At 40.9% G+C, this 19,117-nt stretch overlaps 1 protein-coding gene across 2 annotated transcripts in view; it reads right to left on the bottom strand.

Moving 5' to 3' along the window:
* The window catches only part of anos1b (anosmin 1b), a 44,409-nt gene that overhangs the window by 13,151 nt on the left and 12,141 nt on the right, over positions 1–19,117 (bottom strand). Inside the window, exons 2-6 of one of the 2 annotated variants that reach the window (XM_030432244.1) lie at positions 17,160–17,207; positions 4,548–4,610; positions 3,685–3,889; positions 2,232–2,416; positions 430–559 (exon numbers count right to left, since the gene is read on the bottom strand). In XM_030432244.1, the coding sequence (XP_030288104.1) occupies positions 430–559; positions 2,232–2,416; positions 3,685–3,889; positions 4,548–4,610; positions 17,160–17,207 (631 nt within the window). Of the gene's footprint in view, positions 1–429; positions 560–2,231; positions 2,417–3,684; positions 3,893–4,547; positions 4,611–17,159; positions 17,208–19,117 lie in introns of both variants that reach the window. The other variant, XM_030432243.1, reaches the window with a different exon arrangement.

Raw genomic sequence — 19,117 nt, forward strand, 5'->3', positions numbered from 1 at the left:
ACTCTGGCACTAAATCGATGTGTTCAGTATTTGTATGTGCGTGTTCGTACAGTATGTGTGAATATGTGCATGTGCAGTTATGTGTGTATTTTCTGTTTCCTGTCCGTGTTTTATGGACTGGCTGATGGTTCTCTTGCTGTGTGTACCTTATCCATCAACTCTGAGTGAAAGAGAGAGAAAGAACAGGGAAGGACAGGAAGGGAAGGGTTCCCGAGTTTCAGACGCTTCCTCAGAGGGGTGTAATATCTCTCGTAAAATGACACAAATGGAACGCAAGAATCTGTGTTTTGCTCAGTGTCTCATGACAGAATATCAAAATTCACAGACAGGTTATGGGAACAAGCAGAAGGAATCATCCCTCTCTGAGGAACAGTCATAACAGCCCTCTGAAGAAAATTAGTGCATGTGTTCAGACTAAAAAAGACTTACCTTTACTGGAGATGTAGTGTTTGCTGGGTGTGGTGAAGCCTCTGCTGCCGTGGCTGTTGATGGCTGCGACTCTGAACTGGTACCAGCGCTGAGATCTCAAGTCTGAGAGAACCACGTCCTCAGACAGGGTCTGTCAAATGACACGAAAATACTTTTTGTTAAAGATTTTTGTACAGATATGAGAGTGCTATGAACCATCTCATCTATCTTGCGAGAAAGCAGATATTCATACTTTTGGGTTTTTTTCTAAAGGAAAGAAGGGTAAATTTCCTGTGCCAAGTTCTTGTAAATTTTCCCAATGGAACAATAGAAACTGGTATGGTTTGCGCATGGCCTCGGACAGGAAGGCTCCACAGCCGATCGTTAAAACCGACCCGAGCATCATTGGCACCCAAGCTGCCCATCTCCCAAGCATCAGTGATATTGGTGAGGTGAGATGTCTGCACAGAGCCCAAACAATACTAAAAGAGCCAGCCCAGCCACAGCCAGCCTGTTCACCCTGCTGCTATCTGACAAGAGGTACAGAAGTATCCACTGCCGCACCACCAGACTACGAGCAGCTTCTTTCCTCAGGATGGAAGACTTTTCTCCTCCTCCACAGTCCATCATAAACAGTTTGTTTATGTGACTGTATTATCAATTATCAATTTATTTGTATCATTGTTTTTTGTGTGATTGCAGCTTACAGCTAGGGTTTTGTAATTTGTCTTTTGTTTTTACATTGACAGTGAAATTAATCTTATAACTTGAAATCACTGTTATTATAATTATCTTCAGCTATAGAAAACAGCTCACTTAATTCCAAGCAAACATTTTCTGTCATGTCTTGCAAATTCATATCATATCTTCCTTCAAAAAGGATGACATAGCCTGGTGTACTTTTACACATATAGGTTTCAGAGTCAATGAGCTGGAAAGTCAGATGAACACAGTCGGACCGGAATCCCGTCTGATAATAGTGAAATTAAACGATTTGCCCAAATTATGGTTAAAACTGCTAAACATTCACATGTTTTGTCTAACTGACAGTGCAAATGTAATCACTGGTTAAAATCTACTCATCCACACACACACACACACACACACACACACACACACACACGAGCTGCCATCTATTTAAGTCTATAATGAGCGTTCAGTCATTCAGACTCAGCCGGTGGAACGACTGTGGCTGCCTGTGGTTCCTTTTTAAGCTCTGCTTATTTACCTAACCTCACACAGGCACACACACACATGGACGTACGGTGCACACACACACACACACACACACATGCAGATGTACGGTTTACCCTGGCAGAATGGGAGACTGGCTGGGGTGGAGAGGTTTAGACAGCAAGGCAGCAGACGGATGAGGTGGAAACAGAGTCTAACATCCATCTCCATAGCTGAGAAGTTTCATCATTCGAGGCAAATTGAGAGTTATGAGGTAAAGATATGTTACAAACTTTGTGGCAGTGCTCCACTGTTAAAGGCACAGGGAACCATCTTTACAGCTTCAGTGACTCATGGGACGTTGGTTTCTTCTAGCAATTAGCCTCCTGACATCAACAATACCACAGCTAATACCCCCCAATAACATACAGAGGTCGGCACTAACAGGATGATAAAGTATCTCTCCAGAAAACAAAAATAAACAATAAAAAAAAACAGTGAACAGTCACTGTACGCCTTCCATCAACTCCAACACAATGGATATTTGTTTCTTTCTAAATCGTCTTTCAAGTTTTCAATATCTCAAACCTTCTAAAGGTCAAACAAGGATGACGGGTAAAAGGTGAGAGGATGCCGGTGACTGTAGTTACCATGGCAACGGTTGTCCATGGAGAGGCGTGGTCTTCACTTGGATGAATCCCGATGTTCCAGCGGGACTGGAGCATGTAAACAATCGGCTCCACACTGACATTGAACTTTGACACCCAGGCCACCTTCACATGACCCTCTGAGTCCTCCACGAAGCTCATCTCTCTGCGGGGCTTCAGTGGAACACCTCGAGAAGAGAAGACATCAGTTAATTTATTATATTTTTATTAAGGAGGGATTAACAGAAAAGAGATTATATTTGACAGGTAAAGTAAAGCTAAATTATAAAATTCGCTCAAACAATGAATTGCTATGGCTGCCCAATCTCCGCCACACAGGCGTCTGAGGCAGTTTGCCCTCCTGTCTGGATCCACACAGGCTTTAGCTGGAGCTGTTAACCACGCCGGGGCTGTCTGAGGCTTCAGATGCAGTCAGGCAGGCAGTATTTAAGGATCTTTATTGCATTAAATTCCATTTTATTCATTTGGCAGGCACTTTTGACCAAACCGACTCACAATATTTACATTTAAACACCATAGGAACAAGCTAGATGTCATCAAGCACTGAAGGAACATCCCTCCCAAAGAAACTACTCAAGGCCTGCGCAGTGTTTTGAGTACTGCAACAAACACTTTCAGAGCATAAAAAGTAAAAGTAGCTAAAAGTAGTTAAAAGTGATTGTTTTTTTTACCTTTCCTCCAGTGTTTCTATAGGTCCTTGTGTATGTAAAACATCTTAAAAAGGCCAAAGTCCACTCCAATAGAAGCCCCTCTCTCCCACAGAGAAACACTGATCCACACTTAGTCATCATGTCACACATTTGCATAATCTAGTTTGGCACAGAGGAATTATTTTAGCGCAGCTGCTCTGTTGTTGCTAGTGGAGCTGGCTCAGGTGTGTGTGAGCTGACCAATCAAAGCAGACTAGGTATTTGGAAGGGAGGCTTTAAAGAGACAGGAGCTTAAACAGAGTGTTGCAGACAGAGGGGGAATAAGGTGCTGCAGTACTGGACAGTATGAGAAAACTGATGTCTTTTTTTGAGCACTAAACCATGTAACTGTACTTATTTTTATAGCTTTATGGATAGGAAACCTTCAGAGTTGACAGGAAAAGGGTTGAGAAAGAGGGAATGTCATGCAGCAAAGAGCTATAAGTCAGACACCAACCCTGGGCCGCTGCAACGAGGATAAGGCCTCCATACGTGGGTCCCATGCTCTACCAACTTAGCTACTGGGGCACCCATGTAAACCTATTCTAGTAGTAACCAAACATAAAATTATGAACCTGAAATGAGCATAATATGAGCCTAACTAATTTTGACCTGCCCGTTGTCATGCTTACTGGAACAATCAAACACTCCTTCAAACTATTTCCATCAGTTTAGCAGCCGCCTATACTAGAGCCCACAAGAGGTTACAAACAAGTCCTAACCAGCTGCGGGGAACATGCCTTTACCTTTATATAGATTTGCCGGGGCTTGGCAAGTGTGTCCACAGCCATTAGAGCAGCATTTCCTGGGGGAGGGACAATGCTGGTCCGACGAGCAGCTCTCCACACAGGCGGCAGCAAACCCAGTGGCTCGCTGAGGCGGAGGGCAGTCTCCCTGACGGGACGACCTCAAAGAGGTCAGAAACTCCCTGCTGGTCACACACTCTGTCTGCTTCTGAGAGAAAGAACAGGGGGGAATTGTTATTACTACAGTTGACACATAACGGAAATAATACGTAATGTATGAACACACACATGAGGGCAGAAAAACACACAGGGGAGGTGAAAGTGTTTCCTTTGGTAAACTCCTGCTGACTTTTAAGGCAGCTCTTGAGATCTGGTCTGAAAGGGGGTGCATGTGTGTTTTACCGTGTGTGTGTGTGTGCATGTGCATGCTTGTGCGTCTCTCAATGCCTATGCACATGGCTGCAGATCAGCAAAAATGTAAACACAAGCTTGAGCTAATAACTCTGAATTACCCTGTGTTCCTAACCAGCCAGCCAGTCATCCATCCAGCCAGTAACATGCTTCAGCTATTGTGATGAAACACTAATCTGAAGACCACAGCGACTGGCTTCACAAATAATCATTTAGGGGCCACACACACAAAATACACATGCACACTCTCAAATGTATACGTTTAAGAGCTCACAAACATGTTATTCATAACACAAGCTTTCACAAACACACACGGGAACACTTTGGAAAAAAACTGCTTCACAGTGCCAACAAAAGCAAGTTTCTGGACCAGGTGGAGTGACACCGCCACCAAGGGTGTTGTGACTTACACACACAAAAACACACACATACACACACTCTTTCTGTCTTACCTCACAGGACTTTGGAGAGAGAACCTTCCTGGTTTCCCACAGATCTTTGCAAGGCTGAAGGCACTACACATAAACAAAAACGAAACGAAATAAAACATGAGTCTTTAAGGTACAGTCAACTAAGGGCAATGGTTAAATACTCCTTTTAAAATTGCCATATATTTCGTTTTGATTCACGACGAGTGGGAATGATTATTTTCGCATGACAATATCAATTTGAAATCAAAATCCCGATGATGTGACATTTTCTTTTCTACAATCTTAATCAAAGACCTTAAAAAACAGTTTGATTCTATCCACTTGTATAAGAGTGGTCTCAATCTTCTATAGTCCACACTTCAACTCTACAACAGAAAGCAAAAATACACATATTTCCCAAATTGTCTGACTTCTCCTTTAAATAGCTGGAAAAGAAAACCTGTTTGAAGAAGGATAAACAACAAAGGGACAGTGGGTTTTAGACTAAGCTTTTAGCGTTCAAACAGGTAGGGAACACAAAGAAACACACACTCCTAAAAGCACACATGCACACACTCATCTGGTTTGTCACCTCAGTGAACTGGTGAATGATGGCTCTTACCAAATTAAAACCAGACAACATATAAAAACTGCGGTTTCACCCCCAACCTCCTCCCCCCCGCTCTCCCTCTCCCTGTCTGTCTCCCTCCGTGTGCCTGGCTTCAATCATTTCTACAATTTATTCCATCGCACTGATTCCAGGGAACAAATGGAATCAACAAAAAGCCATAAAAGCTTCATCTTTAAACAAATAAAGGGCTACTGTTGGATGACAAAGTCTCCAAAAGCTGTCTTAAAAAGGCTCATTTGCAGACTCATGACTAAGAATATTCCAAATGTCAAGTGTGGGCTTTTAGGGTTATCATCGCATTTGAGCACCGCATTTAAGACCACATAAACGTTTGTTTTATATACAAAATGAAGTGCAAATACTAAAAACTTGTCACTGGAATTGTACGGTATCAACAAACCAAAGCCAGTGAAGCCACATGTGCTGGTTTTTAACCTCTGGGACATAAAATGAAGTCTCAGCGAGAAGCATGATAGCTGTTTAATGTTGTACCATCGGTTCATTAGATTCAAGTCATGGAAGAAAAAGTTTGAGTTAGCTTAAAGTGATACTCCACCCTGAAATCTCTCCGTGGAGTATTAAACACTGATCCGTAGGTCTGAAATGTGGGTGTAAGATGGTTGTAATTTGTTGGAGGAACGGAGGCTGCGGTCAGTTTAGGTTGCTGTAGGTTATAATAGATTCCAATAGTGATGACACACCGGAGAGAAACAACTGAAACTCCTTCTATACTGTTCAAGATTATCACCATGCTTCAAAAAACAATATCAACACACATCTGTGTTGTGTTTCTTGATTTTATAACATTTTCACATACTGTTGATGAACAGGTAAATAAAATACAGTTTGGTTTCTTGCTATGGCACAATTTACTTCCCTCTGTCCTCAGACATTAATCTGTAAAAGCTGGATAAGCACACATTTGTATTATGCAACTTTAAAATATAGAAGTTTATGCAACAGTTTCATGTATAGTGTATTTTGAATAAGGAGTTACAGGTGGACTGTGCTAAGAAATTATGACCAGATGTGCGAGTCAAAGCGCAAAACACATCTAGAGCTGCAGCGATTACTGGATTCACTGGTTGGTCAATTGACAGAAAATTAATCAGCACATATTTTGATAATAACATGATCATTTTGAGCCTTTTTATAGTAAGAAATGCCAACAATTCTCTGCATTCAGCTTCTCAAATTTGTTTTTTAAAATGAATATGTTTAAGTTTTGGACTGCTGGTCGGACAGAACAGCACATATTGAGATGTCACCTTGGGCTCAGGGAAATTGAGATTGAGCATTTTTCACCATTTTATAACATTTTATATACCGAGCAATTAACTGAGAAAAAAAATGTTTTAATGATCAAATGAAAATGATCATCGGTCCAGTCTGGATGGCCTTGGTGTTTAGAATATTATAAAATGGCTAGTCCGCTAATTAATCAACATAAATACTTTGGCAAAAATACCATTTTGAAACATGCTGACCATAACGAAGGACAGCAATGATGTGTTGTGAGCTGCAGCTTCTTTTTTATTTATCCACATCTTTTACAGGACAACAGAACAGAACACGTGTTATAATACCTCATTCAAAAGACATGATCACTTACCCCCTCTTTTTTTATTGAACAGAGACCACATCCAATCAGACAAAGCAGCGTATAACCAGAGTCCTTTTGGTAAGACAGTAAGTCCACAAACACAGACATTTCTGCCCTGCAACTGACCCAGGCTGCACACAGCTATTCAATATAGCCTCAACATGAGATATAGCCCGAGGACAACACAAAACTCCAGTAAGAATAAATAAAAAATGTGCCATGAGTATAACAGTTACATCTGAATCAACCAATCTACCAGGTGCCAGGACAAATGTAGTCAGACATTCCCTTTTTAAAGGCCAGAAAGGAGCCCAACACTGGGGAGTTTGACTTGTTTGAAAATATTCTCTCCCCATTACTCATTTCAATTTAGCTATTACTTTCATTGGCCCAATCTTTTTCCTTAAAACAGCGTGGCGCACTCGCAAAGTTTCTATGGGCTTGTCACATTAGGATCCATTAAAACTGCAGAGCTGACCGCAGCCATTGTTCTCCCTGAACAAGGAAATTACAAACCTTTTACAGTGGCCTTTGAAGCTTTTGTCTGTAAAGGATACAATTTGAGAGAAGTATCACTTTAACTTATTTTCCTTTTCTGTCCTCCGTAGGTTAATTATGCATTCCTCAAGGAGTCTGGGTATGAGGAGACAGGGAGATAATACAACACACACACACACACACACACACGCATAATCACACAGTATTGTAACCAGATCCTGGAGTGTGATGTGTTTCTTCAAGGAACTCTCGTGGGTCTCTTCACTCGACCACGTGCTGCTAAGTTGTCAAAATCTCCCCCAGAAACACCTCACACACACACACACACACACACACACACACACACACACACACACACGCACATCCAAACCCAGCCCACTCTGCACTCCCCCCTCCTCCTCCGCTGCCACTTTGATCAGTTACAGACATGTTTAATTTCTCACTCCTCTCCACTCCTCTCATCCTTTATCCTCCCCAATTCCTGTCTCTTCCTCCCTCTTCCTCCCATCCCTTTCTATAATCCTCTGTTCTTTTTGTCTCCTGTCTTCACATTATCTCTCTTTTTCTTCTCCTTCTGACCTCTCATCCCTGTGCTGCCTTCCTCTACTTCCTTCCTGGCCTCAGCTCGACACCTTTCCTATCCTTCTTCTTCTACTCTCTAGCCCTGTAAGGATTAAACTACCTAACCCACTGAAGGTCACAGGTGAGAGCTACCCGGTCCGGAGGTTTTGTTGAGGTTATAGGCAGTCGTAGAAATTGTGCTAACATGTGACACCGTGGTATGTTCATCCTGTTATTAAACATATGGCAGTGTAGCTCGAGTGCTCACCAAATCTAAAAACCAAAGTAAATCATCATAATCAGGTGAAGGAGTTGTGCTCCATTAGCACTGAGATGATTTTTAATAGAAAGTAGGTTGGGTGTTGTGGTGAATGGAATGTAATTACAATATCACAGGTTTGAGTCTTTTTCCTGTCATTGTCTCCACTGGGTGTTATCCAGTCCAAAACCCAAAGACTCTTCATGTACTTTAATGAATGCCAAAAATAAGCAATACATCCTGACATCTAAGAGGCTGGAATCAACAACGTCAACATGTTTAAATTCAGATACTAATAAAAAAATCAAATAGTGTTTTTTTAATTCTTAAATGAAGAAACCGATTAATCAATTATCACTATAGTTGGTGATTAATGTAATAGTTGACTGCTAATCATTTAATATTTGCAACTCTACATCAGAGTATTTTTACTAGTTTTACTGAAGTAATGAATGTGAATATTTATTATTTTACATGGTCAATAGAACAGCAGGGAGAGCGAGGTGGAGGGGGGGGGGGGGGGGGGGAGTCAAGGCTAATAGATTTAAGATGAAAACACTTGTGATATGTAGAGGGTACACACCTTACACTCTCAAATATCACCTGGATGTTGTAAATCACTTAAAGTACCAGCACTGTATTTGTGTAAGAGGAGCTGAGAGACGGACGGACACTTTGGCCTTGAAGGCGACATGATGAGTTATGTGTGTGAGAGAGACACACAGCAGAGGTCAGAGATGTTACTGTTTAACACACCAACACACTGTAACAACAGTGCCCAGATTAATGACCATGTACGTGTCTGTTTGTGTGTGCACAGTGTGCACTGGTGCTCCTCAGATATCTGTATAATAATTAATCACACACACATACACACACCTTGTCTCCGGGGCCCCCTGTGGCCTCTCCTGCTGTTTTATGGCCTCACCTGCCACGATAGAGGGATGACAGCCACACTCAGCAAGAGGGAGGAGAGGAAATGGGTGCAGGAGGGGAGGAGAGATGCGGTTTCGGAGTGGATAGAGGGGGGAGAAGAAGTGAGTGTCAGTTGAAAAGGAGAGAAGAGATGAAAGACAAATAGTGAAACAGGTCCAGAGAGAAGGTGGAGGGAGAGAGAGAGAGAGGGAGACAAAGGGAGACAGCGACAGGCCAGATGTGCTCACTCTCCACTCACAGTCACCAGTTCAGTGGGTGCAATGTGAAAAACTATTTATGTTAATTTATGTGTTCAGCTTGTCATCAGCTCAGAGTTTCGTTTCTATATTTTCTACTCTGCAGAGCATATGTGCAGCATTCAGGACTGGATGTACTATTCTTTGATTTTTGGTGCCAAAAAGAACAGCAGCGCCGATATCAAACATTTTAAAATGCTGTTTTCAGTGCCGTGAACACAGAACTCATCTACAGCAACCTTATCTTTTTTACATGGGAAGACTGAGTAATTTAAATGTTAATCGTTGGCTATACAAGCTGATACAATCAAATTGTGACCAAGCTGCAATGTTAAATGTTCAACAAGGAAATTCACCAGGGGCTGCCAGAATCAACAAAATATTAAAGTTCCTTATAGCTGCTTTACATAGTGAAATATTATGTAGATAAATCAGGAAATATCTGATCAATCAATTAGACCTTATTAGTTGAATCCAGCTCTCTGTACTTCAAAAATTAAATCCATAAAAAGCAGGTATTACGGCACAAGTCCTATCCCCGGAAGGATTTTTAAACATCTTTTTGTAAATGCAAATGAACTGTGATGTCTCCATGAATTATAAGTCTCCATGAGTGGTGGAAAGGTTAGAGTTGTAAAAATGTAGCTATGACTGCATGCCTCACAGTGGTATCAACAAGTGTATCTCTTGAAGGTAAGACCAAATTTCAAATAAACCTTCTTGCAATAAAAGGCGTTTTTTTCTTCTGTAAAAAGCAGAAAATAACTTGAAAGTGATTTTCCACCAACGTTCCACCTTCAGCTATTTTGAGCACCAGAAATTTCTGTCTGAAGTGAAGAACAACATCCTCTTCATGTTTTCTCCTACAAAGTTATTCAGCAGATTTCCTGCGAAATCTGACCTGGTGGCCCACATTTTAACATGCAGTCCAGTGGTTGGTCTCAAGTCCTGAATGTGAGGTTAAAACTGTTTTTGTAGAGATGATTTGTTGGTGCTACAGTGCTACATTCACCAGTGTAACACTGTCACTGTATACTGCATGTGCTGTATGTAAGATGAATCATTTCTAAAAAAAACTGCATATCAAAATCAAAACATATTCTGTTCAAAGTCTAGATTAAATGAAAGTATACTTTTATGCAAAATGAGAACCTACAGAACATTTCAGAGGACATGAATACGCTTTTGACTACTTTTTGGATAATCACACACACACACACACACACACACACACACACACACACACACACACACACGTGCATATGCCGTAGGTATACACACTCACACACTTCAGGCTTTGTGGTAGATGAGTGAAAAGTAGTGGAACAAATTCCCAAAATCCCTCCGAAAAGCATGTTAGACTTTAGCCAGAACTTTGGAAAAACATGAAGACCAACCAGAGCTAACTGAAGCCGGCGGCTTGTGGGCGGAGAGGAAAGGCTGAAGGAGAGAGAACAGAGGGAAAGAAAAAAGAGATCAGGAGGACGATCATCAAGACAAATGCTTGGAGATAGCTCAGTGGCTAACTTCCTCACCTCTCAAACCACATGTGCCCACAATGACTGAATTCCCGCCAGAGCCTTCTCTCCCTCTCTCTCTCTCTCCATTTCCCTTAATATTTCTTTTTCTGTGCTTTGTCTCCATCCAAAATAAAACTACTAAAAGATGATGACTACTATATTTTGGACAGATAAAGGAAGAAAGTATGGACCAGAAATTATGTTGGTAAAGTAGCAGGTGGTGGACAAACTGCCATTCACACAAGGTCTGTGAACATTTTAGAAGGTAAAATAAAAAAAAAACAGGATCGGATTTGAGAACCTGGTATATTCCTTCAAATGCCCTGCGAGCATGAGCTGGCATTTCTGACAATATTTTGACAGAATTGGCGGTTACGGTGAAGTAAATGTAACAATTTCTCAACCAGACATTATATTTAAACACCGGACAAGTTTGAACAGCAGAGGGGATGGAAATGACTGTGGGAAAAGGAGGAGAAAGAAAAGGCATTAAAATTGATGTGTACAGCTAGAGAGCTGTTGTTTGCAGCTGTTGAACTGGGTAATCCAAATGAATGACTGAGATACTTTAAAATCTAAGGAGGAGTGCCCGATTGTTGAAACTCTCTCCAACATATTCCCCTTCTATCATCTCCGTCTACCTTTTGATTTTAACAATGTGATTAAAGGGTGGACAATCTGATGATTTTGGATTGTGATCGATCTTAAGGCTATCCACAATCTACTTCTTTGGTGAATTATAGAGAATGTTTAATGTCCTCTTACTATTGTCTCTTAACTTCACATATCCTTGTTGATCAGCAGATCTGTGCTAGGTGAATAATCAGAGTGGCTCTCCCTGTTGGGTGTCGTATTGTAAACACTGCAACATGGTTATTTCAAATCCACTTTAGCCAACAGGGCATTTCAAAATTGAGGGAAACAAAGATCACAGTTCAGATCAGGGACCGTGATTAGATTTAAATGATTGTGATACCATTATTGTCATAACTGATGAGCGATAACATGTGATTGTCTACACATGTTAAACCAACATTTAATTTGCAGCTGAGTGAGAAGCAAACGAGGCGAGAGTCAGCAGCACCTGCAGTTCTGAGGCTAAGGTGCTCTGCTGGAAAACATGTATGATGAAGCAGGGTGGATTGGTACACACTGCAGTAATGTAAGTGTTGTACCAAACTGTTGTGTGTTGAAGCTCCAACCTTAATGGATTGTTCATGAACTGTGGGCGGAGATCAAAAGAATAAGATTGTGGATACAAGCAGCTGCAAGAAATTTACTTCATGGTTTGTCTGATGGTCACCTGGACATCCCAGTGGATTTACAACAAACATGTTCAACTGGGAGGGAACCCGAGAAGAAACCAAGATAAGGAAAGGAAAGACTACATATCCCAGAGTGTAAAAAAGTGTCTGTGTTTGTGTGTGTGTGTTGAGGATCCGTCATTGCCAGGTAGGGAGGATAAAATGATGCAGGACCACAGTCAGCAGCGAGGGCAAGATGGCAAGCAAGTGAGACAAGAGGCAAATGTCAATGAAGAGGAAAGTCTTGCACCAAGTTGAGTGAAGTTTGGAAGCATATTTCTGTTTCTAGGGACTTGTTTCATCCATTTACAGCGGCGAACTGAGCAGGTGGATGGCTTGAGGGACCGCAGGAATGAGCGACACATGTCGGGTAGGGGAACAATTTCCCCCCCAGGGATTAATAAAGTATTCTGATTCTGATTCTGATATGGCACCTCTTCCTGGGTTGGGTTGCCAGTACCATGACACGCATCCGACAAGAAACTGAGACACTCCCATTTCAAATGGTTTCACCATGACAATTGGGAGAAAATCACAGGGGGAATTACAGATTGGGAGCACAGCGGGAGGAAGAGTTAAAAAAAGGGAGACTCGCTCGAAAATTGGGAGTGTTGGCAGGTATGGATCATGAGGGAGTAGGGTGGAACAAGACTTACTCCTGTGCTCTTTATGCAAGAGCCAAACAGCCTCTAACAAACCGTTTGCATTAAGACTGTAACACATACATGTGAAAACTTGTGCAATGGATCCTGTTAGTTTAGGAAAGGTTGACTCAACAGAAGGGTAGTTTAGTTCACTCATTTACCCATTCAGTGTCTTGCTCAAGGGACAGGTTGACGTGTGGCCAAGAGGCACTAGGGGTCGAACCACCAACTCTGCATCAATCTCTGCAGCTCTACCTCCCGAGGCATACAGAACTTTTCCAACTGCTATTAGAAGTAATCTGAAGCTCTTCAGAGCAGATTATGAGGAATGAAGAAAAAGAGGATGATAAGATGAAGAGCAACAGCGACTTGATCGCTCTGCTCCTTTGATCTGCATCAGAACTGTTTGTTAGTAGACATCCCGCTGATGCATGCACACCTGGTACACATTACGCTGTCCACTCTCTGTGTGTGTGAGAGAGAGAGAGAGAAGGAAAGAGATAAAAGAAGGAGGAGATGGACAGATGGAGGAATTGAGTGAGGGCTGTAGTTCAGTTTTAGAGAACTCCCATGTGTGTTTCCATGAGAGTGAATTCACTGATGATGTGACACGAACCATATGTGTTGGGGCAACATCTGCCCTGTGTGTGTGTGTGTGTGTGTGTGTGTGTGTGTGTGTGTGTGTGTGTGTGTGTGCCATCACTAGAGAGACTGTTGTGTAACAAAGGCGCAGATAAAACACCATAGTGGTTGAAACAATGCTAACCTTTCTCTGCCGTCTCATTTCTTTCATGTCTGTTACTCCTATCCTGTTTTATTTGTACTGTTAAAGATGAGTCATTTTAGAGAAATTATGCTTTATCCTTTGTTAAATTCTTCTTTAAACATTCATGTATAAATAACTGTCTCCTTGAATGAAAGATTTCATACAGTTTAGAAGAAGAAGAATATATCCCCGCAGAGTATTTGAATGATGAAATTTACAGTCACCTCAAAATTTATATTCACTTTTTACAAGTTTTTCTGTTTTTTAACAACATGCTCCTGAGATGCAGAGACTGTAAATCATGACAGAAAAGGGAATTGAAATATTTGAAAATATCATATCTAAATACTTGTGAAATAATGGATTGTTTTAAGTGAAATCGATGACATGGGAAATTAAATAAATCCCTTCGTTTCACAGCGCACCATTCTGTGGGTGTGTGACTTGAGCGGACAGATTGACTATGTGTTACAAATGTTAAAACTCAGCGAGAACAAGCTAGTTCAGCGCCGCTCGAAGTCTGAGTTAGGCCCCAAAGAAAGGAGTCAAGGGGAAAGTAATACCAGTCCCCAAATTATTCTGTAAAAATCTCTGTCAAAAGTTATTGAGTGTGTTGCGCTGCCAAAAGCCTTTATGAGATCCTGCAGTGGAATGTAGGCTGAGACACATATTGTTAGATTTGCCTTACTAATGGCCCTAAAATTGGGTTTATAAACATATGAAAAATGTAGCTCCCCAGAGAAAAAGTCTGAAAATCAAACTGTGCAGAGTGTTTTTCCTCAAACAGATCAACAGCTCAGGACCAGTTGACTCACTACATCCTCCCCTCTGACTCTCATTCTCTTTCTCTCTGTGCACAAAATGGTCCAGACTAGGGCGAGTTAATGGGGAAACGTTTATAGGTGATACTGCCAGTGCTCAGCATAACTTCTGTGAGTAACGAAATATGATGGCGGCACTTTCAAGGCTAAAGAAGCTTTAGCTAAGAAGGCTAAGCAATTACAATTCTAGGGTTAGTAGTATTCACTGGACGTATTTGCTAACATATAAATCTTCATGAATGAATGACAAGCCAAAGCAATCATTCTGAGTGCCGAAACTTTTCATGCAAAACCACAGGTTGCCTACGTCAGGGTGGAGCTAGAACAAGTAACAAGTAAGGAAAAAGTCAGTCAATCATAGTTACATCTTCTGGGAACCATGAATGTCTGAACAAAATGGGATGGTTATCCATTCTACACCTTGGATACCATAGATATTTCAGTCTGGAACAATGTGGTGAAGCAACCTAAGATAAGGTAAGATAACATGTCCTGTTATTGATCCCCCTTGCGAGAAATTCCCAACCTACAAACACTGCCATCCTTTGCACCTCTAACCTGATCTAAATATTTAAAATGGACCGACCGTCCATCTCTCTGTAGTTCATTGTATCCCGTTGTTGGGATCTGTGCTTCTGATATCAAACATGTTACCAGAACAATGCATAACGCAGAACAGAGACGAGTAGAAGCCAGGGAATATTTGTTGGCCTAATGAAACGATAATAAAGTGGACTGCACTCATTGTTTAATGCTCCCTAGATGCACAATCAATAAAGAAAATAGCAAGGCCTAAACATCTCCAACACATCTTCCTGACAAATACACACACCATGGGAGCATTCAACAGTGCTGGACTTCCTCCACTGTATAATTCATTATTTTGATTAATCTTGGCAATTATTGCTCAGGACTGGAATATGTTTTTTCTGTTCTAATTTATTTTTGTTGGCCTGCTGCGGTCACTTTTACAAATTGGGCTGTAGCCACTTTCAACAGACTGTAAAACGGTAAGAATTAATAACTTTGCTATTCAAACAAGCGAGAAGAGACACAGCGTATGTCTGTGCAGTATCAGGCTGTCCGAGAGGGAAAATTGTGGTTTACACAGCGTCAGCTCCCACTGGCCAGTTTCAAAGACTGTTGTTGGACGTCGGTTACAGAATAGTGCCACACTGCATTTACACATGTACAACATCAAGACATAAGCCAAGGTAGTAAAGTTAAGACATGGTATTAAACCTGAAAATATTTTCCGTTCTCAGCCTGTTTCTTTGTTGAACTCTAAACATCAGGAATAGAAACAAAGGAAGGGAGAGAAGGAAGGAAGAAAGGATATAGAAAGGTTTGGTTAAGGTCAAAGGAGCCGTGTGTGTTTGTGTTTTTCTGCGACATGGTGAGGTGGGTTACGTAAAGCTGAAAGTTGAAGTCTGATGTTTTGCTCAGTGTGGTATCCCCTGCAACGGTCTGTTGGTGGGAGTTTTTTTTTTGGGGGGGGGCATGCCCTTAGCTGTTGTTGACATTAACCCCGGCTGACCTCTATGTACACACACTACTGATATACGCACTATACAGGAGGAAAAGCTCTCTCTCCCACGTCTGTTGCTTTGCTTTTCCTTTATCCGACTGTCATGTGAATTTGTGGCAAAGCTTGGAAATGTTGCCATAAGTAAAATACGATTCAGGTGTGCTTTCAGCTGGGATGAAGCTTTTAAATGGGCCTGAACCTGAACGGCGAGTTCAGAAAACACATCAATAAGACACCAGACAGAATCTTTCAAGAAGTCGTTAATATTGAGTAAGTTAAGGTCAGGAAGTAAAAGGTCACGACGGACAGATATTTTACAGACATTCTGAAGCTGCAGATTACAGAGCATCACCTTGTTTAGTCATCAAAAAGTGTATTGTCTTATTTTTATAATACCGCAGAGGTTTTGATGAGATTCCCATCCTTTTCGCCTTTTCTGATTTAAATCACGATCTTTTGCATCAAAATATGGAGAATCAGTTTCTGTCTTGTCCACATCTAAAAACACCTACAGTGACGTCCAGAAATCTGTAACAAGCAGGAGCTGCTGCAGAGTGGACCGACTGGCAGCTAAAAATACACCACATGGAAACTCCTCTTCAATCAAACAATGAATTAGCATGCTCACACACTCACACACGCACACACGCACACACACACACACACACACACACACACACACACACACACACACACACACACACAGTGAACCCTTCTGGCAAGCAGTGTTAAGTGAATAAACAGGGGATATAATTTTTGCTCCAGGGTGGAGGGATAATGGGGATATAGAGGAGGACGTTATTTTAACTAAAAACACAACCTTTGCTATTACAGGAGCTGTGCGTGGCTATAAAGATTCCATACCCAAAGAAAGAGAAAGACTCTCTCTCTGTCCCTGTAACGCTCTGCATTGCATTGTACCGCTGTTTTGTCTGTTTGGCCACTTACTACAGCAAGACAAGATTGGTTCAAATCATCATCCACGTATCCACTTAGATCGAATTTTGCATCAATGTTACCAAACTTTTAAAGTGATTTTTTATCAGATTTGATCAGTTGCAGTTTTTATGATCCAGTTACCATTTAAAGCGAAGCTCTGGCTCTCTTTATTCAGATATGGCCTGGTCTTGTAAGCCTGGGGCTGTTACCACCCATGAAACACAGCCAACTGTGGCAGAGTTACTGTTACTCTTTACTGCAGCAGAGATTTGGTTTTAGGGTTAACATTACTGTTGTGAGGTCAGGGTGAAACATAGAGTGATTAATGTTTGGGTAAGCCTTCTGGGAAATCATTACAATGTCTCTGGAAATGCAGCTGTGCAAGTTTGTGTGTATGTGTGTATTTACCTGCGAGCAGCGTCTGTGGTTTTCACACCAAACCAGAACGTGGTCACTCTGGAAGAGACAGAGAGGATGAGGAGGATTAACACAAACACACACAGAGGAATAAATCTTTCACAGACAAATCCTGTGTTTGACGCATTCTGCCCACATTCAGCCCATTCATGTGAGACTGCTGTCTGACAGAAAGCAAAATATTGTCAGGAAAAGGTCAGTGACCAAATTGATTCAGACAGACACACACTCAACCTTTCTCTTATTTACATAATTATTCTCAGGGTGCAAAGTGACTTCACACACTGTGTATGTGGTTTCTGAACCAGACAGAGGCCACGTCACTTGGTGAGATGTATGTTTTCGTGTGTGTGTGTGTGTGTGTGTGAGGGTGCGTGAGATTGTGTATACATTTATTGCTAAGTGAGTCAAGACCACCAGTAAACATGGCTGCAATAACCACTGTGACAGAGGGAGACGTCATCTCATGACCACAGGGACAGAAATACAGATTAACCAAACCAAACCAGCCTTTTGTCCATAAATCTCAGCTTTTCAAATTGTTTTTCATCCACATAAAAACACCACCTGAAGGATCTTTTGTCACTATTACAACATGGCGATCAATCTGACATCATTACTATAAACAATTAATACCCAGGTCAAGCAAATTGGTAGCCTCTACGTTTACTTCACACCTTTAACTTCTGATTATTTTGATTATCGATTAAATATCCAGTGTGCAGGTAATGAAAGTAAAAGAATAAAGTTTTAAGCGATTTTACACTAATGACAACAATACGAAGGTTGAATACCATTTATGCCATTGAATGCCATATATATATATATATATATATATATATATATATATATATATATATATATATATATATGTGTGTGTGTGTGTGTATGTATGTGTGTATTTATATATATATATATATATATATATATATATATATATATATATATATATATATATCTATATATATATATATATATATATATATATATATATATATCTATATATATATATATATATATATATATATATATATACACATATGAAAAATAGCAATAACGGTCTATTTAATCTTATATTTGATTGTGGACTCTTAAAATGTCAAAAATACAGACAATAATGCTGAAAGTGCACAAGATAAACAACTGCAATTTGCTTTTTTTTGCCAAACTCAAAGTACTAAACCCAAATATATTCAGTATAAACAGGCCTGAAAGAGCAAAGAAAGAGCATAATCACTGGCATCATCAGCCCAACCCGAATGTGGATGATATCACTTGTTTCCCGAATCCGAAATTTTAATTTTAATGTTTAAAATGCAGACTGAAAACCCTGTCAGCTGTTTTTAACTTGAGAGATGGAAAGACAGTTAGTGTGGCAGAACTGCTGCTCTTCCCTATGAAGTGCTGTGTCATCTTTAGCACAATCACTATGCCATCCTCCAACAGCAAAACAACTATTAGACTACTGGTGTGTGTGCATATCTGTCCGTTGTCTTCTGTGAATGTGTGTATATATGTGCATGTGTGTGCATGTGTGCGTTTGTGTTTGTGTGTGTGTGTGTGCCAATAGGGAATAGATAAGTCTCTAGTGTGTGTGTGTGTGTCTGTGGCATAAGCCCTCTTAACGACTCCTAAACCCTCTTCTGAGCGTGCTGTATTTAGCCTGAACCAAGCTCATCTCCTTACACACACACACACACACACACACACACACACACACACACAGACACACACACAGTTTTCAGGCCTTCTCCTCTTTAAGTAGCCTTTGTGCTTCTGTTATAATGAGGCTAAAGGGGTTAGAGTTGGGGTAACAGTGCATAGGTTAAAGGTTAGAGATTAGGGGTTAAGGGCTTTCACGGCACACACGGTGCTGAATTGACTTGTTCACTCTTAACATTCAAAACAGATGCATATTGACAACTTTGATAAAATAGCTGCTAAAGCAG

The sequence above is a fragment of the Sparus aurata genome, chromosome 11, assembly GCF_900880675.1.
Source record: "Sparus aurata chromosome 11, fSpaAur1.1, whole genome shotgun sequence".
Classification (NCBI taxonomy): Eukaryota; Metazoa; Chordata; class Actinopteri; order Spariformes; family Sparidae; genus Sparus; species Sparus aurata.